The 24051-nt window shown below is 40.2% G+C and overlaps 1 protein-coding gene across 1 annotated transcript; it reads left to right on the top strand.

Moving 5' to 3' along the window:
* Nucleotides 1-4943: 4943 nt before the first annotated feature.
* On the top strand, nt 4944-22341 carry LOC128133591 (uncharacterized). The gene is made up of 4 exons (XM_052771090.1): nt 4944-5090; nt 5679-5849; nt 5901-6418; nt 22098-22341. The coding sequence occupies exons 1-4, from the start codon at nt 4944-4946 to the stop codon at nt 22339-22341; spliced, it is 1080 nt and encodes a 359-aa protein (XP_052627050.1).
* Nucleotides 22342-24051: the final 1710 nt, after the last annotated feature.

Raw genomic sequence — 24051 nt, forward strand, 5'->3', positions numbered from 1 at the left:
TCCACATGAAGATGATGTTCCATGATTGGATCGTGGAAATGGAAATCATTCTTCACATCCTCCACCTCCTCCAATAATTCTCCCTGACCCACGTGTTCGTAAACTTGAAAAGTTCAAGGTCACTCAAGCCCTATTGGCAAGCAAACACGAAGATGGAAAGTCTATATGTGCTCACGTCTTGGAGATGAATATTTACAAGTTAGGAATGTTAGGTGTCGATGTCTCAAGGAAGCTGGCTGTTGACTTGGTTCTTCAATCACTTCCCGAATCATATAGTGAGTTCATTAAAAATTACTATATAATGGACCACGACGTAACCCTCATCGATCTTACCTATTTGCTTATTGTTGTTGAATCAACAATGATTTGACACACTGGTAAAGCAAAGTCGAACGGTAGATCAACCTCCCAAACTTCCATGGATATCGGCGATGACAACATTGGAAGTCCAGAAAAGTCTTCTCTTTCCAATGGAAAGGGATCGGCCAAGGTCAAACTATTTGACTGGATGGTAAATAGAAAGGCTGAATCTGAGATTGTCCTATGTGCTATTCGGAAAGAGTCCGTTCGTTTCCACTGCTAAGAGAATGGGCATTGGTTGTGAAGCTGCCGTATCTACCTGAACGATCACGAAGATTGGAGAGTCAAGATGTATGACTCCGCTTCAGGTGAATCCACTATCTAACTCTATTAAGTTCCTATTTGTAGATTCTTAATACATGATGTGATAAGATTGCATTTTGATGTTTTGTAGGATCTAAGAAAAGAAAGGAAGCTTACAGGAAGAGTGAGCTGAGTCTGATCACAAAGAAATGGATTTCAATGGCATGGTTCGAAGATCAGATTTTTGAGCTACTGTTTAAGAGTTGGGATAGATTGCTTAGAAATAGTTAGTGACATAGTTTTCATTTGTAATTGTGTTGTAAGGACAAGTTTTTCCGCGTGTTTTTTATAAATAAATTAAATTTTGATTCTTGTCTTATTTATATATATATATATATCCTTGCAATGAGTTTTGTGAAATTTGATGTTTGTATATTTCTATTGTTAGCCATATTGAAAAGGATGTGATTCTTAGATATGTTATTTGTGGTAGTGTCGAAAATTTACCAAATAAGGAATGATTCTCATCACCCATGTTTCAATTGGACCGAAACTTGGAATCATGCAACTGGTATTGTATGATGAATGAGAACCTTCGTATTTGGGAAATTAAGACTAATTCCTTGTTCACATAAGTATGTGAGTCAAGTGAAGGACTAGGGGATCTAGTACGCATTGTTGTGCACTAAGTCAAGTCCACCACAAACGACGATAAGAATATTCGTCATGATTTCCAAAAAGTTTAGTAAATATGGTTATGCTTACAAGATTAAGTGTAATTCTAAATCATTGAAAATTTTCAATGTATGGCATAACGAATAAGAAGAATCAATTAGGCAGAAAGATAAAACTTTCTCCAATCTGAAAAGAAGCGAGAGTACTTAAGTATCGTTTTTTATGATTAACTTAGTGATTATAAAACCGTGTCACAATTGATCCTCTAAGGACACCTTAGTGCATTAATATGGCTAAGAAGAGGAATTGTGAATTGTTGAAATGGTTAAATCAAAAGGTGAATCATACTTCGTTCCAAAATCAAGTCTTAGAGTCGTACTCCAAGATTGTGACTTGAGTGACATATCTTAAGAAGGTTTATAACAGACTCATCAAATATGGAGTAGAAAATATCTTCTTATTCCTGCACATTTGAAATTGGTAAGTTGTGATGTCTTGGATAAGATAAAGACCAACTAAGACTAATTATGTGAAGTGTTTGTCTTGATAAGAATCTGCACTAACTCTTGAATATTTATTTGTCAAGGAATGTTTCTTAACAAGAGAATCTTATCTTTCGAAAGGTTAGTGAGAGTCTAAATGACATCGAAAAGTTTCAAAAACTTATCAAGAGTAAACCTATTGTTTATCACTAGCACACAACTTGAGGTTTATAACCTATCGTGTTGACATATTCTTGTTTCTGTGCCATTCCAGTTGAGTTGACTATGTATGTGAGTTCTATGAGTTCTCATTTAAATGCATAAGGGCAAAGCACCTTAATCAATGAAAGTTCATTGATTTGTATATGTGAGTTGCTCAATTGCTTGGAAGACATGGTAGGTCCTTGTGCTACTAGATGGCAAGAAATAAAGATTGAACAAGTTCAGTCCATATAATTTGGATTGGTCACAACATTTTCTTATGATAATGGTTATGACAAATTCATATGGATAGGAACACATCCACCATAAAGTCTAAGTGACAAGGTTTCTCTCCGCTTTATGAAAATGATTGTGAGGAAGCGCTTTCACTAGGAAGATTTTAAGGAGATAGAGATTGTGTAAATTGCATTCTCAAATTCGATTATGATTACGACATCCCTCTTCATACTTCGAATTGTGAGATTTGGCAACTAGTTTAACATTTAAGACATATTTTTGTAAGTTCTGAAATTGTTAGATACACATATGACCTTTCTAATAAAAGGTATATGAGCTTAGATAAAGCTTATCGGGGCATCTCGTATTAGAAATCTGAACTTTGGTAGAGAAGTCAATAAGTATTGATTTCTAAAATGTCCAGTTGATTTCTGAATACATGTCAAAACTAGTGGGAGCATAAATGTTATGCTGATAAGGATATAATTATCAAGTTAGTGGGAGCATGATCATTATGTGTTGCGAGTTAGCAATATTAAATATAGAAAATAAGAGTTTCAATTTGCAAAGTCGTTGAGGTTGAAAAGTAGTTTTGCTATAATTCAGTGAGAGGAACTTATACTTCATTTCAAATCTAAAAGCTTAGATCGAGACATTTTAATAAAATTTAGTCAAAGGACATATATGAATGATATGTTGAAAAGATTAAACATAAGGGAATTCTATATATATATATATATATATATATATATATATATATATATATATATATATATATATACACACACACACACACACATACATATATATTATAGCAAGAGACTGGTAAAGTATCATATCTTTAGGTAAGACATTATGTATCGTATCCCATACGCTTCGGGTATAGGAACAATTACATATCCTGTAATATTCGACCGTTCTATCTATTCTAAATGCCCAGGGCATTAAGAAGAAAAAAGGACAAGAATCGGATATGACTAAAGTAAGTTAAACAACTGTCAAGTACAATCTAAGGTTCGTTAATGATTGGTCACTTGTGGGCAGTTGGAAGTATAGTAATGGATGGACCATATCAAAGGAATGTACTTTGAATTTGAGACTTCATATCTGTGGAGTTGTCTTGTAACAATCTCCAATAGAGCACTTTGTAATATCATTGGCAAAGTCTTGGTGACTTTGTGTTGAGTTATGATGTGTTGCGTCATTGGGATTTTGTCTAGGTCTATATTATTCTCGATTATGGGCATGTCCAGCCGTATTACATTTATTTGGTTTACTTTATATAGTGCATGCATGCATCTTAGTATGTACGCTTTTGATAGTTTTGTTCTTTTTGATTGTATTGTAACCCTAGCACACCTCTACAATAGCAATTATTCATAAAGTTCTTCTGAGGTCATGACTTATTAATCATTCGACATAAGCATTAATTCATCTGATATTCTTATTTACATTGTGTTCTTGATTTATTTGTTTAAGAATCTTATCGATTTAAATGTTTGAATCCCGTCAATTGGTATCAGAGCAAGAGGTTGGGTAAATCATAAGCATCTCTTATGTTTAAATAATATTTTTTAGGGTTTACGCTTTTATTGTATCTATTGAGTCGTCATCTCTTAATTGACGCTGTTCATAGATCTCGATAATACACTAATACCGCTTTACAAGTCTGATTCTTGACAGGTAAACAGATCAAGTCATTATGTCTCACGACGACTCTCAAGTTAATCCCATTAACATCTCCAACATCATTGGTTCGACTACAAGGATTCCAATCTTGTATACTCAAGAGTAAGAAGTCTGGGTTCTTCACTTTAAAGCTTATGTCCTTGGTTCAGAGGACAACGAATATTTTATCTGAGAGGCAATTATTGTGGGTCCTTTTTCTCCTGCTGGAACCCAAAGAACCATCAAAACTCAAAAGGAGTATAACCAGTTGATGATTAGCGTGAAAGATGTTACTCAAGACGAGAAGGACACACTGCTCAGCAATGTAAAGGCAACGAGGATGATCAAATTCGCTTTACAATCTGACACCTTTCGTTTGGTGAGTGCGTGTACCACCGCAAAGGAGATTTGGGACCGACCTAAGGAGTTGTATTCCATTGATGAGGATCTCGAACATTCCACTCAAACTTTTCTTCTTTCAGAGTTTGGTGACTTCAAACAAAAGAAAGATGAAAGTCTCATTCAAAATTTCAATCGTTACAACCATCTTATCAGGAAGATGATCAAGCATGGAATTGGCAGAGAGGAGATCGAGCAGAAAGTCACTTTTATGAATGGTATGAGGCAAGAATGGATGGTTGTGGTTTCAACTGTTAAAGCTCATGAATAGTTTAAATCCTATTCGCTGGCGAAGCTCATGGGAATTCTCAAGTCTCATGAAAGTGTTGTGACCAAGGAAACGAAAGTAGTTTCTGGAATTGGATCAGTGGCCCTTATCTCAAAGGGTAAGAATTCGATTGAAGAGGAAACAGAGTCAAACCTTTCTGAATGTGATCTGACAGATGAAGAATATGCAATAATGGTATCCAATCCCAAGCAGTTTGCAAGAAAGAAGTTCCCAGCCAAGAACCGAAACTGGCAGGGAAGCTATAGTTCAAAAAAGGCAAAAGAGGAGATTAAAAGTGCTCCTCGGAAAGAAGAGAAAAAGAAAGAAACCAACTTGTGGGTGACTTGGGCTATGACTGCAACTATTGTCATGGCAAAAACCATCTAGAAAAGGAATGCATCCTATGAAGAATGAATGAGAAGAAAGAGGTTGAAGACAATGCAGCTTACCACACTCATAAGCTTGAAGAAGCCAAGAAGAAGAAGTCTAACGATAAATCCATGCCTGTGTTACTTGTGTTGGAAAATGTTGAAGAAAACGAGTTTGGTGGAGTAGAGGTATGGTCTACTAATTCGGAAGATAAGGAAGTGCACAAGCCCCTAAAACAAACTCGCCTCACAAATGCTAACCTAACTAATCAAATTAGCAGGGTGTCTTCCAAGATTGAGGAGCGAATGATATGGATAGAGTAGAAGGAGTTATAGTTGGGTAGGGCAAGAGACGAATTGATATCTTTGCAACGTGACAATTTGAAAATTTTGAAACCAAGGAATATTTTTTGTTTAATTGCTAAGCGTCTTTATACAAATATTACTCAATTGCATCTAGATTGCGATATTGGCAAAAAGATTCACAAAATGATTTCGCCCTTCCTTGAACTGAAAGAAGACGAAATAGATGTTGATTGTTATAATTGTGAATCAATTGTCTCTTCAGAAGAAACCACTGATGCCTATAGGATTGGTCTGGACTAAATAGAGTCCTTTATTAAATCAAAAGACCACAAGGACATGCTTAAAAACTTATTGGACGAAAATGATAAGTTGAAAATTAAGACCGAAGCCGTATAGATTTTTGATTCATTAGGTACCAAGTTAAGTTCAGAAAACAAGATTGATGTTGACAATACTTCTGAATTTGACAAGGACAATGATATGAGTGAAATTTCTGTAGAGGACGTGGTTGACTATTCTGAATTTGTTAAAACCGAACCCGAAACAACAAAATTCGTTATATCTGAAAACTCTGTTGAGTTCGCTCGATCGTCTAAAGACCGGAAAAAAGTTCTAAAAGAAAAGGATGTGGTATACCGAAAGGTACAAACTTTATCTAATCAAGTGTACGCCACCACTGAAGTTTCCAAGTAGAAAACTGTTGAGCTAACTTCCTTGGTAGATGAAGATAATGTTGTTGACTGTGATGAGTACTTTTGGTATGACCCGATTGAAAACGCAGATGAAACAAAAGGATTATCGGAACGAATCTCTTGGAAGGTAAAAGGCAGATACGTGGCTGAACCAATCAGTAAGCCGTCCAACAGGGCTAAAGCAGGAACAAGTGGTACAAAAGAAGCTCAAAGCGAGACCAAAAGGACAAGCGAATCTCAGTCAGTAAGGAGCGAAACTTATGCAAGGAAACCGAAACTGAATGTGAATATTCACAAATCTTCCAAGCAACTTGCAGAGCAAAAGCCTCAACGATACAGGAGATATCAGAAGAATCTCAACGAAAGGAAGCAGTTTTGGCAATCCCATAACTCTAACTACATGAATAAAGAAAAGTCTTCCACTCAAAGAGCGAAAGTAAATTCGCAGGCAAAACCCAAGCAGTGTTCTCACTGTCATTTTTGTGCTTCACAAAAACAAAAGGGACATCTTGCTCACAGGTCATCATCACCAAGAAAATTCACCGCAAAAAACAACCATCCTCGCTCTCAACCGAATCAAACTCCTCTCAAGGATGTTAAAGGAAAGGGAAAGCTCATCTCCGATTCAAAAGAACAAATAAAGAAGACGATTACTAACCCTAGGAATGATAAGAAAGGATTTGTTAAGAATCAAAATAAAGAAAAACAAATTGATTCAAATAAAGAAAATAACAAAATTAAAGTTTTCACCATTAAAAGAAAAGACGAAACCACTTTAATAAAACAAATGTGTATGGTTGATCTTTTTATTGCTTTTTGTTGTCCTGTAAAAGGATCACCGGGACCCAAACAACTTTGGGTTCCTAAATCTGCTTAATTTTTGCAGATTATAAGTGACGAGCAGTTCGACGAAGAATGGTATATTCACAGTGGCTGCTCACGCCACATGACATGCAGGAAGGAAGAGTTGAGGGAGTTTCGTGCTCTCAAAGATGGGGGATGTTTCAAGTACGGAAACAACTCTTGTGGAACGATAAAGGGCTACAGGATGATTACAAATGGAGATTTCTCAATCTGTAAAGTTGCCTATGTGGAAGGATTGAACACAACCTAATCAGTGTTTCACAGTTGGATGTAGGAATTGGTCTGAATGTTTCATCCGATGATGAAGGATCAGAGATCATAGAGAAGAAAACAAAAAACGGTTCTTCTGAATTCACAATGAAAAGGAGAGATGTATCCACTAAATCCAAATCCGATACGAGGGAAGCCTGCTGTATGTCTACTAACTAAGGCTCACTCTGATGAAAGTTGGTTATGGCACCGAAGACTCTCGCACCTCAAATTTAAAGATATCAATAAGCTCGTTCTTGTTGATCATGTGAGAGGTCTTCCCCTCTTGAAGTTTGATAAGGAGCATCTATGTGCTGCATGCGAAACGGGAAAGCAAAGTAGAAAGACTCATCCAACTTGTTGAGTCTTGTTATGTTGCGTCATGGCCATGTGTTTTATATCCAGATTGGGCTTGTCCATCCGTGATTATCTTGTAGGGTTTTACTATAAATAATGCATGCATGTATGCATTAGACACGTTGGTGATTATCATAAATTATTGTTTTGTAACCCTACGAACCTCTACAGTCGAAGTTCTTTATCGAGCTCTTCTGAGGTGTTGAAGTTTTAATCATACAACATATTTAAATCCATTCTTGTGTTCATAATTACATTCTTAATTGTTTGCCATCATAGAATCTATCGATCCTAATAGAACTTTGTTCTAACAGTTGGTATCAGAGCAGGAGACTGTGTTATCAATACACATTCCTTCCATGTTAAGAATTCTTTAGGGATTCCGCTTTTATCGAATATAAAAGAAGATGTCTTCTTCCTGTCAACGGTAACTCTGTTTTTGATAAAACCCTAATCTCAAGTTTACAGGTCTAATTCTAGTGGCTCACCATGTCTCTCGAAGATTCTCAAACAAATCCCATCAACATCTCTAACATCATTGGATCCACTACCAGGATTCCTATTATTTACACTCAAGACTATGAAGTATGGGCACACCACTTTAAAGATTATGTGGTCGGTTCTGAAGATAATGGTTATCTCATCTGTGAAGCCATCATGCTTGGGAAATTCGTTCATTCTGGATTGAACACAACTATTAAGACCCAAAAAGTATATAACAAGCTGGTGGAAATACGAAGACAAGATGCCACAGGATGAGAAGGACAAGTTGCTAAGTAATGTGAAGGCCATGAGAATGATCAGATTCGCCTTGCAATCTGACACTTTTCAGTTAGTTGGTTCATGCCTGACGGCCAAAGAAATCTGAGATAGGTTGAAAGAACTTTACTCAACCGATGAAGATCTAGAACACTCCATTCAAACCTTGTTGCTCTCCGAATTTGGAGTTTTCGAATAGAAACCTGAAGAAAAACTGATACAAACTTTCGATCAATTCAATCATCTCCTAAGTAAGATGATCAAGCATGGAATAAAAAGAAAGTTGATCGAGCAGAAGGTAACCTTCATAAACAGTTTGAGACCAGAATGGATGGCTGTGGTTTGAACAGTGAAAGCTCATAAACAGTTTAAATCTTACTCACTAGCGAAACTTGTAGGAATACTTAAGTCCCATGAAATTCTGGTAACCAAGGAAGCGAAAGTTGTTTTGGGTGTCGGATCGTTGGCCCTTGTCTGAAAAGGAAAGTGTTGGGCTGAAGTTCTATTTTGTATTGCGTCTTTTGGGCTCGTAGATTAGCCTTGTATTCACCGGTTTGGGCCTGTCCAACCGAGAGCCTTTTATGTATAGTATATAAGTTATCGCTTTCATGCATATTAGGTCAAGATTCAAGATTTCTGTTTTAGCGCTTCAGAGTTTTACGTATTTGCTCTCTTGTAATCTTCTAATCCTTTACAGTTGATGTTCTTAATCGAGCTCTTCTAAGGATTTTATTTAAATCATTCAACACGTTTGATTCAAGCTGTTTGCTCTTAATATTGCGTTCTTTCTTGTTATTTACACTGTGTTCTTAAAGTTTCACTTTCACACACTTGTTCAAGATCTAATCGATCATTATAGATTAAAAGCTATTGTGTTTTAAATCTCATCAATTGGTATCAGAGCAGGAGGCTGTGTAATTGATACACTTCTTTTCTGTGAAAAAGATTTTCATTAGGGTTTTCCGCAATCATCGATATTTATTGAGCCGTCATCTTAATTGACGTATCTTAGTATTTATTGTTTTGCCCTAATCTGCTTTATTACAAGTCTGATCTTTGAACAGGTTATTACGATCATTATGGACGCAACGCAATCAAACCCTATTAATATTTCCAACAGCATTGGTTCGACGACAAAGATTCCAATCTTATACACCCATGACTATGAAGTATGGGCACATCATTTTGAAGATTACGTGATTGGATCGGAGGACAATGGTTTTCTCATATGGGAAGCCATTATCAATGGACCATTTTCTCATTCAGCGACATCCAGAGTTATTAAGACGCAAAAAGAATACAACGATTTGCTCAAGGACGTGACGAATCTTGCACAGGATGAGAAAGATAAATTCCAGTGCAACATTAAGGCACTAAGGTTGATCAGATTCGCCCTTCAGTCCGACACATTCAGACTAGTTAGCTCATGCACTACGGCGAAAGAAGTGTGGGATAGACTTCGCGAACTGTATTCAACAGACGAAGATCTTGAACACTCAATCCAAACCTTGCTTCTATCTGAGTTTGGAGAATTCAGGCAAGGAGCCGAAGAAACCGTGACCCAGACGTTTGATCGCTTCAATCATCTTCTCAGCAAGATGATCAAACACGACATTGAAAGGAAGCTCATCGAACAAAAGGTTACCTTCTTGAACGGACTGAGATCGGAATGGAGAGCAGTAGTTTCCACAGTCAAAGCCCATGAACAGTTTAAATCATACTCTTTGGCGAAACTGGTGGGTATTCTAAAGTCCCAAGAGAAGATTGTAGTTCAAGAGAAGAACGTGGTGTCTAGTCTTGGTTCGTTGGCCCTCCTATCTAAAAGTAAAGCCGTGATGGAGGATGAAGAGCTCAACTTGGAAGAATATGACCTCACAACTGAGGATTATGCCATGATGGTATCCAATCCTAAGAGGTTCATAAAGAAGAGGTTCCCCAGCAACAAAAACCGAAACTGGCAGGGGAGTTATAGCTCTGAGAAGGCAAACAATGAACCGAAGGCTGAGGAGTCCAAGAAGGAACCGAAGGCAGATGGCGATTCCGGAGTAAGCTGTTTTTACTGTGGTGGCAAGAACCACTATGCTAAGGACTGTGTCCTTAAAAAGATGGCTGAAAAGGATGACGGAAAGGATGAGGAAGCCGTACTGCAGAAGAGGTTGGACGAGTTAAGGAAGAAAAAGTCTACCGCTAACCCTTCTATTAATGCTCTTATTGTGCAGGGTTCGGTTAATAATGATGAGTTCGGTAGCACCGAAGTTTGGTCTACTGACTCAGAAGACGAAGAAGTGAGGAAGCCTACTCATGGAAAGGCTTACATGGCTAAGGAGGAAAGCAGTGGTGGAAAATGCTTCATGGTGTCAAGCGCATCTCAAATGAGGGGATACAACACCGATGGAGGAAGCACTGGACCGAAAGTGCAGGAAGATATGTGCTTCGCAGCCAAACCACTCAGCCAACAGTTCAATGAGCTTGATGAACTGATAAAGAAGGTACAATCTGTTTTTATTTCATCTAAAGTACCATCATCCTCATATGAGAAAGAACTAAAAGACGTTAACACAAGAATTTCTCATTTAGATAGTAGCTTAACTCAAACTAGAGTTACCAATTCTAACCTGACTGATCAATTAAGCAGGGTGGCGTCGAAGAGTGAGGAGCGGCGTATGTGGATTGAGTTAAAAGAGTCGGAATTAATTAAAGTCAAAGACGAAAACATTTATTTGCAGAGAGACAATTTGAAATTGTTAAAACAACGAAATGTTTTTTGTTTAATAGCTAAACGTTTATATTCCAATATTACTCAGCTGCATTTGGACTGTGAGATAGGCAAAAAGATCCACCGTATGATTTTACCATTCTTAGAATTTAAGGAGGATGAAATCGATGCCGAAGCTTACAATTGTGAAAGTGTGATTTCATCTGATGATGTCAACCCATCTTATCAAATTGGACTGGACAAAATTGAGTCCTTCATTAAATCCAAAGACCATAAGGACATGCTCAAAAATCTATTGGACGAAAATGATAAACTTAAACTGAGAACCGAAACCATACAAAAGTTTGACTCTCTAAATGCCAAAGTAAGCTCAGAAAATAAAATTGATGTTGAAAATGCATCTGAGCTTAATGAGGACGAAAACATGAGTGAAATTTCTGTAGAGGATATGGTTGACTGCTCAGAATTTGTGAAAAGCGAAACTGAAAACCACAAAAATCTTATTTCTGAAAATTCTGTGGAATTCGCTAGATTGTCCCAACAAAAGTCCCCGAAATTAGTAGAAAAGGCTGTTGTCTATCAAAAGGTCAGAACCACTCCGAATCAGGTATACAAAGTGACTGGAGTAACCGAACATCAGACAGCTGAACTCACGGCTATTGTTAATGAAGACAATGCTGATGGCTGTGATGAGTTCTTCTGGGAAGCTCCTATTGACAATGGAAACGAAACCGTTGGCCTATCTGAAAGAACCTCTTGGATGAAGAAAGGGAGATACATACCTGAACCTTTGAACAAGCCTGATAAATTCATTGAACCAAGCACAAGTGGTACTAAAGACACTCCTCAAGAGGATGATCATTCAGCAAAAGAAGACATTCCTTCAACGCCAACAGCTCGAAGTGAAACTTCATCAGATACTCCTTCCACTTCCTCAGGGCAAACTGAGTCTTCGTCAAACATTCCCTCTGCACCCTCAGCTCAAAGAAAAACTCCTAAAGATCAAAAGGAACCAGCCAAGGTGACATCAAAAGCGAAAGCGAACGTTCATCATCAACCCAAACAGATGAGGGATAGAAAGATAGAAAGGAACCTAAGATACAGGAAAAACCTTTCTGAAAGGAAACAATTCTGGCACTCCCGGAATGCATACTATTCACACAAGGAGAAGAATCTGGAGTATGAAAATAATCCCGTAAGAAAGCATGACGATTCCAACAACCGAAAGCCAAGGTTCGGTTCGCAAGAAGATACCAACCGAAAGCCAAGGTTCGGTTCGCATGAAAATACCAACCGAAAGCAAAGGTTCGGTTCTGAAAAGGATTTCAACCGAAACCAAAGGTTCGGTTCCAAGAACTACTCCAACCGAACTCAGAGGTTCGGTTCTGAAGTCAGAAGAGAACAAGACTTAAAGGTTAAACCCACCGACGATCAAAAGCAAAAGGGTCACCTAGAGTCATTAGCAAGGATGACACGTCAATCCCCATCCAAATTCTCTCAATCTAACTCTCCTCGTCATTCTACTCCTACTCATTCATCTTCATCCTGCTTTAACGCAAATCCCACTTTTCCTAAAAAATCTCACTCATCAGCTGAACAGAAGGGAAAGCGAAAGGTCGATGAATCCAAGCCTGAGCCTAAAGGAAACCAACCTAATCCTAACAAAATAAAAGTTTTCACCATTAAAAAGAAAGATGAAACAACTTTGATTAAAAGAACATATCTTGTTGATATCTCTCTAACTATTCCTGTTCCCATGAAATCCTCACATGGACCCAAGAAACTTTGGGTTCCTAAATCTGCTTAACTTTTGCAGGTTATAAGTGACGAGCAGTTTGACGAAGAATGGTACATTGACAGTGGCTGCTCGCGTCACATGACAGGAAGGAAGGAGGAACTCAGGGAATACAGATCTCTTGCAAATGGTGGCAACGTTAAGTTTGGAAATAACTCTTACGGTACCATAAAGGGATATGGGATGATAACGAATGGTGATTTTACCATAAGAAAGGTGGCTTATGTGGAAGGACTTCAACACAACCTCATCAGTGTATCTCAGCTTGTTGGAGGTACAGGTCTCAAAGTTTCATTCGATGATGAAGGTTCTGAAATCATAGAGAAAACAACAAAGAAAGTGATTCTGAAGTCAGAGCGAAAGGGTGAAATGTTTCCGCTGAACATTAAACCCATCAAAGGGAACCCAGCAATCTGTCTGCTATCAAAAGCTCAATCCGACGAAAGCTGGTTATGGCACAGAAGACTCTCTCATCTCAATTTCAAAGATATCAACCGACTTGTCACTGGAGGTCATGTTAGGGGTCTTCCATTGCTCAAGTTCAACAGAGAACATTTATGTGCTGCATGCGAAATGGGAAAGCAGAGTCGTCAAAGTCACCCATCTATAATCAACACAAAAGTTGTTGAACCACTCGAATTGCTTCATATCGATTTGTGTGGTCCTTCATCTATAGAAAGCATCGGTGGTAGCAAGTATATTCTTGTTATCATTGATGACTTTTCACGATTTACATGGGTGTTCTTTCTAAAGCTCAAATCTGAAGCGACTCAAAAGCTGAAAGTATTTATCAAGCAAATTGAAGTCCAGCTCAAGAAGGTCGTTCGGAACATCAGAAGCGACAATGGTCTCGAATTCAAGAACAAGGAGTTTGAAGAGTTTCTTGCAGAAAAGGGAATAAGTCATAATTTCTCAGCTCCCTATACACCACAGCAGAACGGAATAGTCGAAAGACGAAACCGATCTCTGTGTGAAGCTGCCCGAACTATGTTAAGTTTCGCTTCCTTACCTCTTTATTTTTGGGCTGACGCTATTTCTGCTGCTTGTTATACACAAAACAGGTCCTATCTCAACAAGCGATTCACGCTCACACCATATGAGATACTGAACAACAGGAAGCCCAATGTGAAATTTTTCCACGTTTTTGGCTCAAGGTGTTTCATCTTTAACTCTAAAGAACACCGCAACAAGTTTGATGTCAAAGCCGACGAGGGAATCTTTCTGGGTTACTCACTCACTTCAAAGGCGTACAGGGTCCTAAACAAACGATCAAGAAGGATTGAAGAAACATACTACGTGACCTTCGACGATAGTTATGTCAAAAAGCTACAGGCCATAAATGACACTGCCAGGGAAATCTTCCCTCAAACTGGTCAAGTCACAATCCCAATCGCCAATATGTACGAGCATTTTCTGGATCTCTTTGATGAACCGGAAAAAGCTTCTTTCTCAGAAGCAGGGGCAGCCGACAACAAAATAGATCATATGAAGCAGATTGTCGAAGATGCTGCAAGAAGAATGCATGAAGGAGAAACGCCTACTGTTGAATCTCCAACCAACAATGCTTCAGTCGAGGGGGAGCCAAGCTCACAAGTCCAGGGGGAGCCAAGCTCTACTACTTCAACCGAAGGTACTTCACCAACCGAAGGTACCTCTCAAACCGAAGATGCCCCTCCAAACGAAGGTGCTTCAATGCCTGAAAGTTTAGCACCGCAAGAAACCCCCGAACCTCATGTTTCTCAAGCCTCATCAATTGAGGGGGAGCATGATGATATGACGCTTGATTTCGATAGCCAATCTGAGCCTGAAGAGATGATCAACGCTGAACTAGATCCATCCTTTGATCCGAATTACCCTCCTCTTACAAAATGGACCAGAGATCATCCTATCTCTCAAGTAGTCGGTGATGTATCTGAAAAGGTTCTGACCCGATCTCAACTGAAGGCAAAACAGACATCCTTATTCTCAAAAGTTGAGTTTTGTATGTTTAACTCATTTGTATCAAAAGTCGAACCGAAGACAGTGAACACTGCCCTCGATCACTCTGATTGGGTTCAAGCTATGCAAGACGAACTAAACGAGTTTGAGAGGAACAAAGTCTGGCGCCTCATTCCAACTCCTCCGGATGCTTCAGTTGTTGGTCTCAAATGGGTTTTTAGAAACAAAATGGACAAGGAAGGTAATGTCATAAGAAACAAGGCTCGCCTGGTTGTCAAAGGATACTGTCAGGAGGAAGGGATAGATTACGAAGAGACGTTCGCTCCAGTAGCTAGGCTAGAATCGGTTAGAATATTTCTGGCCTATGCTGCTCACAAAAACTTTGAGGTATTCCAAATGGATGTCAAGTGCGCATTTCTCAATGGAGAACTTGAAGAAACGGTGTATGTGGAGCAACCTCCTGGGTTCGTGAACGAAAAATATCCACATCATTGCTACATTCTGGATAAAGCTGTGTACGGCCTCAAACAAGCTCCGAGGGCCTGGTATGAAACGCTTACAAAATTTTTAAAGATGTCCAAATTCAAACAAGGTTCGGTTGACCCCACCTTCTTTCGCAAAAAGGAAGGTAACCACCTTATGATAGTTCAAATTTATGTCGATGACATCATCTTTGGCTCTACGAATCCCAGCTTAACAGCTGAATTCAGAAAGTTGATGGAGACTAAGTTTGAAATGAGCTCAATGGGTCCTATTAATTTTTTCCTTGGTTTAAATATAAGACAGGGACCCGAAGGCATCTTTATCAATCAGGAAGCTTACACGAAGACTCTCCTAGCAAAGTTTGGCATGATGGGAGACTCAAAAGTCAAAGTCCCTATGGCATTCGGCACCAAACTTACCCCTTCACTCGATAAACCGGCCGTCGACATCACGCTCTATCGTCAAATGATTGGCTCACTGATGTATCTAACTGCTAGCAGGCCTGATATCATGTTTTCTGTATGTTATTGTGCTCGATTTCAGGCTAACCCACGCGAACCTCACATGCTAGCAGTGAAGAACATCCTACGCTATCTCAAGCGAACCGCCTCCTTGGGTCTATGGTATCCATCCAACTCCGGCTTCTTCGTTCAAGCCTATTCTGATGCCGACCTTGGAGGATGTGGACTCGACCGCAAAAGCACAACTGGTGGCTGTCAATTTCTTGATGGGAAGTTGGTCAGCTGGCAATCCAAGAAACAAACATGTGTGTCGCTGTCTACTGCTGAAGCGGAATACATTGCCGCTGCATCCTGCACATCACAAGTGATTTGGATCCAGAGTCAACTTCGAGACTATGGACTCAATATGAAGAAGATCCCTCTATATTGTGACTCTGAAAGTGCAATTAGGATCTGTCATAACCCGGTGCAACACTCTAAAACCAAACACATAGCACTGAGGTATCACTTCATCAAAGATCATGTGGAAGATGGAAATGTCGAAGTTCACTTCGTAAGAACCACTGATCAACTGGCTGATGTCTTTACCAAAGCTCTTCCTGAAGCATCATTCAATAAAATATTGCAAGGGCTCGGCATGATGGAATCAGAATCAGTTCCTCACACTACCACTCAATCTCAACAGTAAGAAGCGAAACCAACCGAACGTTCGGGTTCGGTTCAACTATCTGACTCGCTCATTCCTTCAAAGGTAGTTTTTCTGTGTTGTATATCTCTTGTGCAAAATTTATTTTCTTTATGTATAAAGTTTTTTTTTTTTTTTTTTTTTTTTTTTTTTTTTTTTTTTTTTTTTTTTTTGCATATCTCAACTCCTTGGTTTCTTAAAATTTTCAAAAACCGAAACCTCCAGAAGGTTCGGGTTCGGTTTTTCAAAATTTTCAAGAACCGAAACCAACCGAAGGTTCGGGTTCGGTTTTTTCAAAATTTTCAAGAACCGAAACCAACCGAACGTTCGAGTTCGGTTTTTCAACTTTTTCCAACCGAAACCATCCGAACGCTCGGGTTCGGTTTTTTCAATCTTTTTCATAATTTTTTTTATTATTATTTTTTTTTACTCTTCCATAATTTTTTTTATTTATTTAATTTTTTTTATCTATATAAATTTCAAAAACTACAAAAATATTTTCTTTTAATTTTCTTTGTGTGCTCGTTTGTCTATGGGAATATATCTGCTGAATTACTTAAGTGTCCCTAGAAGCATGCTGCTGTATGTGTCCCAAGCCTCATAAGATTTTGAATAATAGCCTTCACGACTTGGTATACACAAACCTTGTCTTCCCAATAAGGCTAACCTATTTATTCTAATTGTGAGCTACCTCACTCTATTCTCACACGAGATGAGAGTCTCCTGCTTGGTCCTTTTATTCGCAGCAGAGGTACTATGTCTTCTTCCACCATCTCTATTACAATTCTCCATAACATTCGTTTCATCACTGTAACCCTTGAGACTCTCAGAAACTACCACTGAGGTTTATGGTTAAACAACTTCTGTGTTTATGATCTTAGTTTCGTGCCACTACGAACTAAGTGAAACCCAAAATTCAACACCAATGAACTGACGGTGACCAATTAACTTGATCAAGTTTTCACCAATGTATTGACGAATGTACCTACATGAAATCTCAATTTCTTTTCTTTCTGCGTGATTCCAATGAAATTGTTACACACCATAACATTTCTTCCCAAGGGATCCAGTTTTAATTTTTTTTATCTGAGATTTCATCTTTGTCCAAGCCACTTAAACATCAACTCCAAACCTACTTGTTCAACAGACTACACTGGTCTCGCAAGTACTTTGTTCACATTCGTTCTTATATCAAGAATTGAATTGATGAATCAAAGCGAAACCACCCTTAATTTGCCTTATTAAAAGACGCCTTTCAACATTTATTAATGAATGTTTGATCGTAATTCAACGGGAGTCCACACTAACACTTCGAGGTCTCTCTTGACCTTGAAGGAAGAGATTCGTGCCCGGGATCATCCGTTTCGTGTCATTATTGACATCACAGATCATCCTAAAAAGAGTTGCTTTATTTCCTTTTCTTTTACACTCTTTGCACGAAAATCCAAGATTTTCAAAATTCCGTTACTAATTATTTTACAGGCTGGATATTTACTGGATAATTACAAATGAAGTTATGGTCAAAATTAGCCACGTGGATCATTAATTCCAAACAGCCGTTTAAAAAGGGAAACGACAAAAGATGCTGACGCGGCGGAAGTTCAAAGGATAGGAATTCAACCGGCGGTAAAAAGCAGGCGCGTGAATTTGAAGAGGCCGCGCTTTTTCTGACACGATTGGACGCGTGTGCAAGTATTGAAGCGTCATCCATCAAGCATTAATGGCGCGTGTGGAAATAGAAACGGTTTCTCTCTCTCAACCGGCGCTTATTGGGCGGCGTGATCCTAGGAATCTGACACTCTCTCTCCTACGTGATCATCGCACGTCCCAACTGTCACCAATCAGTCGCTCAAAAACCCTTCCATATTTCCATAAGAGATTTGCATCGATCTTTCTCTCTCCTATCACCTACTATAAAACCCCAACCAGACCACCTTTTACCTCTTTACTGCCCCCATAATTTCCAAAGAAAAAATACTTCCAAATTCTCTCCCGGTTATCTTCTTCTCCAACCTGCAACAATGGCTGAATCCTCTTCCGTCCATGCTACTTCCCAGATTCTTCCAATCCGCCCTCAGCAATGCCTCGTGATTGATCTGAACCCACAGGCCTATGATCCCTACATGTCGCCGATCATCGAGTGTCTGAAATACTCCCAGCTTGCTCCGGCACTGACACGGATTGAAACGGTGCCAATGGTGGCCCTATCTCAAGTCTACGCAACGGCTTATTACGACAAGGCCGTTGACAGAATCTTTTTCGAAGTGGCGGAACACAAGACGTCGATTTCTCGTCCCCGCTTCTGCTCTATGCTTGGGTTTGCTGCTGACCCATCGCGTGTTCACCCGGAGACAATTCCGGTTGGTATGTTCTTCAGCATGTTCTATAACATGGGCTACACGGAAGTTCTCACCTCCGTCGCCAGATTCAAGAAATCATGCCTACCGCCCCAATGGAATGGGTTATTCACAGTCCTCTTTAAGGGACTGTCAGAACGAAGCTCAGGATCGGACGGGGCCAGTCGTCTGTTTCTGTCGATCATGTATGGGGTGTACAACGGGATCAATCTGGACTACGGATTTGTTCTTTGGCAACAACTAATTCAGAGCCTCTCTTCCACTTCCCGACACTCCGAGGTGTCACTAGCCCGGTTCTGGATCTTGATCACAAGATGGGCTATGGACAAGTTCGATGTCCAAACTGCTGACGGTGCACCGATGTCTTCGGTTGGTACGTTCCACACCACGAAGATCATCGTGTCAGCTGCATCAAAATTCTCCTTCATTGGCTCTATCCCGGAGTCGATGTATGGGAGTGTACCATCAGAAAGCACCTTCATCAAGGCGATCAAGGAGTTAGGGCCATCTGGTCCGAGGGAACTGACTCCGGACATGTTGAGATCGATCCATGATGCCGATAAACCGGTGGCAAGGGGAAAGAAGACCGACAAGGGGAAGAAACCATCCAAAGCCCCTAAACCTACTCCCAAAAAGCGCAAACAACCAAAGGCTGCCTCGTCACCACAACCGAAAAGGAGGAAAACCCAACAAAAGCGAAAGCTAATCCTTTCCTCCTCATCAAGTGAATCCGAAGGTGGGAGTTCGGGCTCTGAGGAGTCACAAGGAGACGAATCTCCACAAAGAGGCAACACACCTCCTCGTTCCCCAACCCCGGAGATGGAACTTCACCAATCCCCAGTTCCTTCCCCTCCACAAACAATCCCTATTTCCATTCCCACCATAACCCCCACTATTCCACCAACCTCATTCCCTATTCCTCCACCCATATTCACCACCTCAACCGAAACACCACCTGTCACCGAAACCACTCCCGTAACCGAACCTCCACAAACCGAAACCCATACACAGCCACCACCCGAAACTCACCCCCCACCCACTCAACCAGCACCCACCAAACCCATAACACCCCCAGCATCACCACCACCATCTCCAGAAGACGCCAACGATGGCGATGATCAATACCTAGGTGGTGATCACCTGAACTTTGATTCGGTCTACTACAGTCCGTTTCAAGTTCAAAGCGATGAGGAGGATGATGCTCCTGTTACTAAGAAGCATCTCCGCGAGCTGAACGAGAAGGTTGATCAACTTCTCGCCTCCTCTTCCAATCAGCAGTCATCATTATCTGAAGCAGCCCTTCAGAGGATAGTTGATGCCTTCTCTAGGGCTCAACGTGACTCAGTGGCCTCTGCTACTGCTGCTATTGATGCCTCCACCCGTGCTTGTGAGGCTGCGACCGAAAAAGTCGATAAACTATTCCACGACGCTTCCATCCTGCTGCAGTCTATGCAGGAAAGCGCCGAAGCCAACAAAACAACACTGGAACCTCTTGTTAATCAATTGGCCCAGTTTGTGAAGACGGAGTTATCCTCGTTCGCTACCCTCCGACAACACCTTAGCGACGACAACTCGGCACTCCGTGCCTCCATTGATGCCCGCTTGGCAAAGCTACAAGAGGATCTTGCGGCTGAAAACAAATTGATGGACGTCCTAGCGAGTAAGACCACTGCCCTCAAGGTCAAGAGCACCCAACTTTCCAACTCCGAACAACAACTGGAGGCTCTTCGATCCGAAAGGGAAATAATCAAGACGTGTGTTTCGGATGTCCACGCGGCTCTATCCAACATCCTGGAAGCACACGATCCAATCCTGAACCACTCGGTGAGGCGTACCCTCGCTGAGAAACTCTCTCCGGCCATGGCTCTCTTAAGTAAAATTGAAGGCCTGCCCAGTTTCGTGTCCATTCCGAAACAAGGGGGAGATGAGAAGACTGGATCGAAACCACCTCCTTCCTCAAAAGCAACTCACACAACCGAACCAACCCCAACTGGTCATGCCTCGGGTTCGGGTGTGAAGGACAAGGGCAAAAATATTGCAGAGGGAGGAGATGAAGATGAAGATGAAGAAGAAGACAAGGAGACTATTGCGGACATGTTGAAAAGAAAGAACAGTCGCAATACTCATGACGATGTCAATCGTGTGGCACGTGAAGCTGAAGAAGCCGAACGTAAACAGAAAGAAGCCAACGATCTCCTTGAGAGCCGAAAGCTGCTCTTCCCTGCCTGGACCAGGGATCGACTAATAAAAGAGGCCATAGAGACTCCAAGCATACTGTGGCTCGAGCCGGTGATATCATTCGACTGCATCAACTCGGTCGATTCGCAATTTGATATGCCGCTGACTCGAAAGGCGTTCATCTTCCACGCCTTCTCCAACATTTACGAAGTCCCGCATCCGAACGATGAGCTTGACAGGGAGCTCATTGACTTTTATCTGGAGGCCGCTCGCCCTCAATTCCTTACATGGAGCGCCCAGAAGATTGTCAGTGTTCGGGTGATGAAGCCGTATGCCGTGGGGAGATTCACCAATGTCAAGTTCAAGCTTATCCGAGGATCTGCAAGAACTACTCACATGATCTCTCTGGCGGATCTGCCCAATCTGAACCCTCACGATTGGATAGTCTTGTACAACATCTTGCTGACAAACGAAGCTGAATACAGTCCCATCTTGGACCATGTCAAAAGGATGCTGGCATGCTATATCATGGAGGTGGCCCTAATGGATCAGGAGGTTGCCACAGTGTTTAAGAAGAAACCGAAAGTCAAGCCTGTGGGATCGGCCAGTGATCTAAACACGATGAAAATGGGCAAGATAGATTCGAAGCGAAACTCTGTGATGTTCACCAGAGCCGAAGGACAGAAATGTCTGTTTGCGTTAGCTGACAAGCACCTCTACACCACTCCCTGCTTGGAACACGTCCTATCTATCATCAAGCGGTGTAAGGACAATTCGGCCGATGACATCAAATATTTTGAAGACATGATCAATTGGTACATCCGGTTTAGACAGACCATCCTTTCAATTACCAAGTGTCTGTTTAGTACCGTGAAGAAGAAGGTACCAGCTTCAGCCGCCGGCCCAAGTAAGAAGTGAAGGTCTCGCTCCAAATTGACGCAAAGGGGGAGATTGTTGGGCTGAAGTTCTATTTTGTATTGCGTCTTTTGGGCTCGTAGATTAGCCTTGTATTCACCGGTTTGGGCCTGTCCAACCGAGAGCCTTTTATGTATAGTATATAAGTTATCGCTTTCATGCATATTAGGTCAAGATTCAAGATTTCTGTTTTAGCGCTTCAGAGTTTTACGTATTTGCTCTCTTGTAATCTTCTAATCCTTTACAGTTGATGTTCTTAATCGAGCTCTTCTAAGGATTTTATTTAAATCATTCAACACGTTTGATTCAAGCTGTTTGCTCTTAATATTGCGTTCTTTCTTGTTATTTACACTGTGTTCTTAAAGTTTCACTTTCACACACTTGTTCAAGATCTAATCGATAATTATAGATTAAAAGCTATTGTGTTTTAAATCTCATCAGAAAGAATATTGCAGAAGAAGGAGAGGAGTCGGATATATCTGAGTGTGACCTTACAAGCGAAGAATATGATGTGATGGTAACCAATCCAAAAAAGTTTGCACGAAGAAAATTTCCTATCAATAAGAATCGAAACTGGAAGGGAATTTACAGTTCTGAGAAGGTGAAAGATGAACCAAAAATTAGTTCACAAAAGGATGATGAGAAGAAGGAGAGCAAGCTTACAGGAGACTCTGAGTTCGACTGAAATTACTGTCACGGCAAGAACCACTTTGCCAAAGATTGCATGCTGAGGAAAATGGCTGAGAAAAGAGATGGTGAAGACGATGAGGCGTACTACATGCAAAAGTTGGAAGAGATCAAGAAAAAGAAGGCTTCTAACAGTTCTATGAATGCCTTGATTGTGCAGGAAAATGCAGAAGAAGATGAGTTTGGTGGCGTTGAAGTTTGGTCAACCGATTCTGAAGATGAAGAGGTGAGAAAGCCCATTCATGGAAAAGCTTATGTGGAAAAGGATGCAGGTTCGGCAGGAAGATGTTTGATGGTCACAGTTGCTGGATCAACCAAAAGTCCAAATAAGGAGCCGAACCTAACTGAGGACAAATGCTTTGTAGCCAAGCCCGTGAGCGAGAAGATCAACGACTATGATCGGCTGATCAAAAAGGTACACTCCATCCTTGAATCACTTAAAGTTCCAATAACAAATTTTGAAGAAGAATTAAATGAATTAAAATTTAAATTTTCTAATTTAAGTGGTAGTCTCATGCAAACTCGCTTAGTGAATTCTAACCTAACTGACCAACTCAGCAGGGTGTCTTCGAAAAGTGAGGAGAGAAGGATGTGGATTGAGATGAAGGAGGCGGAGTTAACTAGGGCTAGGGATGAAAGTATTTATTTGCAACGAGACAATTTAAATTTTTTGAAACAAAGGAATGTTTTTTGTTTAATTGATAAGCACTTATATACTAATATTGCTCAATTGCATTTAAGTTATGAAATAGGGAAAAAGGTTCATAAGATGATCTTAACTTTCCTTGAATTTAAGGAGGATGAGGTCATTGCTAAGTGTGAATCAATAGTGTCCTCATAAGAGACATCCAACGCTTACAAAATTGGACTGGATAAAATAGAGACCTTCATTGACTCTAAGGAACATAAATGTATGCTAAAAAATCTTTTGGATGAAAATGATAGGTTAAAAATTAAGTCTGAAACCATTCAATCATTTGAATCGTCCAACGCTAAATTAATTTAAAAAAATAAAATGAACATAGAAAATACGTCTTTATTTGATGAATAAAGTGAGATGAGCGAAATCTCAGTTTAAGATGTGGTTGATTGCTTTGAGTTCATGAAGAGCGAAACCGAAAATGAGAAACCCCTTATTTATCAAAATTCGGTGGAATACGCTCGCCTGTCAAAGGACAAGCCACATAAACTCAAGGAGAAAGCAATGGTTTATAATAAGGTTCAAACCGTGCCGAATCAAGTCTATGCTGTCACAGGAGTCACTCCAAAACAAACGGCAGAGTTAAAAATCTTAGTTGATAAACACAATGTTGAAGGGTGCGACGATTACTTCTAGTCAGCCCCTATTGACAACGCAGACAAAACCATTGGCTTATTTGAGCAAACTTCATGGAGAGTTAAAGGAAGATACGATGCGGAACCTATCAACAAACCCTCGAGTATCGACAAACCAAGGACAAGTGGAACAAAAGAAATCCCTGAAGAACCAATGAGAGAACCAGTTGTTCCAACTAAGATAACCGAAACTCAAAGGAAAAATCCAAAATCAAGTTTCAACATTCACAAATCTCAGAAGGAGTTAGCTGAACAGAAACGCCAAAGAAATCAAAGATACAATAAAAATCTGAATGAGCGAAAACGTTATTGGCAATCTCAAAATCCCAACTACATACCTCCTAAGAAAGAATCAATTGACAAAGGAAAGCAA

This window comes from Lactuca sativa, chromosome 4 (genome assembly GCF_002870075.4).
Source record: "Lactuca sativa cultivar Salinas chromosome 4, Lsat_Salinas_v11, whole genome shotgun sequence".
Classification (NCBI taxonomy): domain Eukaryota; kingdom Viridiplantae; phylum Streptophyta; class Magnoliopsida; order Asterales; family Asteraceae; genus Lactuca; species Lactuca sativa.

Bases quoted from the DNA above. Each gene is read 5' to 3' on its own strand.
- LOC128133591 (XM_052771090.1), top strand. From the start codon at position 4,944: ATGAATGAGAAGAAAGAGGTTGAAGACAATGCAGCTTACCACACTCAT. The intron at 5,850-5,900 runs GTACAAACTTTA...GTTTCCAAGTAG, and splicing joins AGGATGTGGTATACCGAAAG to AAAACTGTTGAGCTAACTTC. The intron at 6,419-22,097 runs GTCATCATCACC...AAATCTCATCAG, and splicing joins AAGGGACATCTTGCTCACAG to AAAGAATATTGCAGAAGAAG.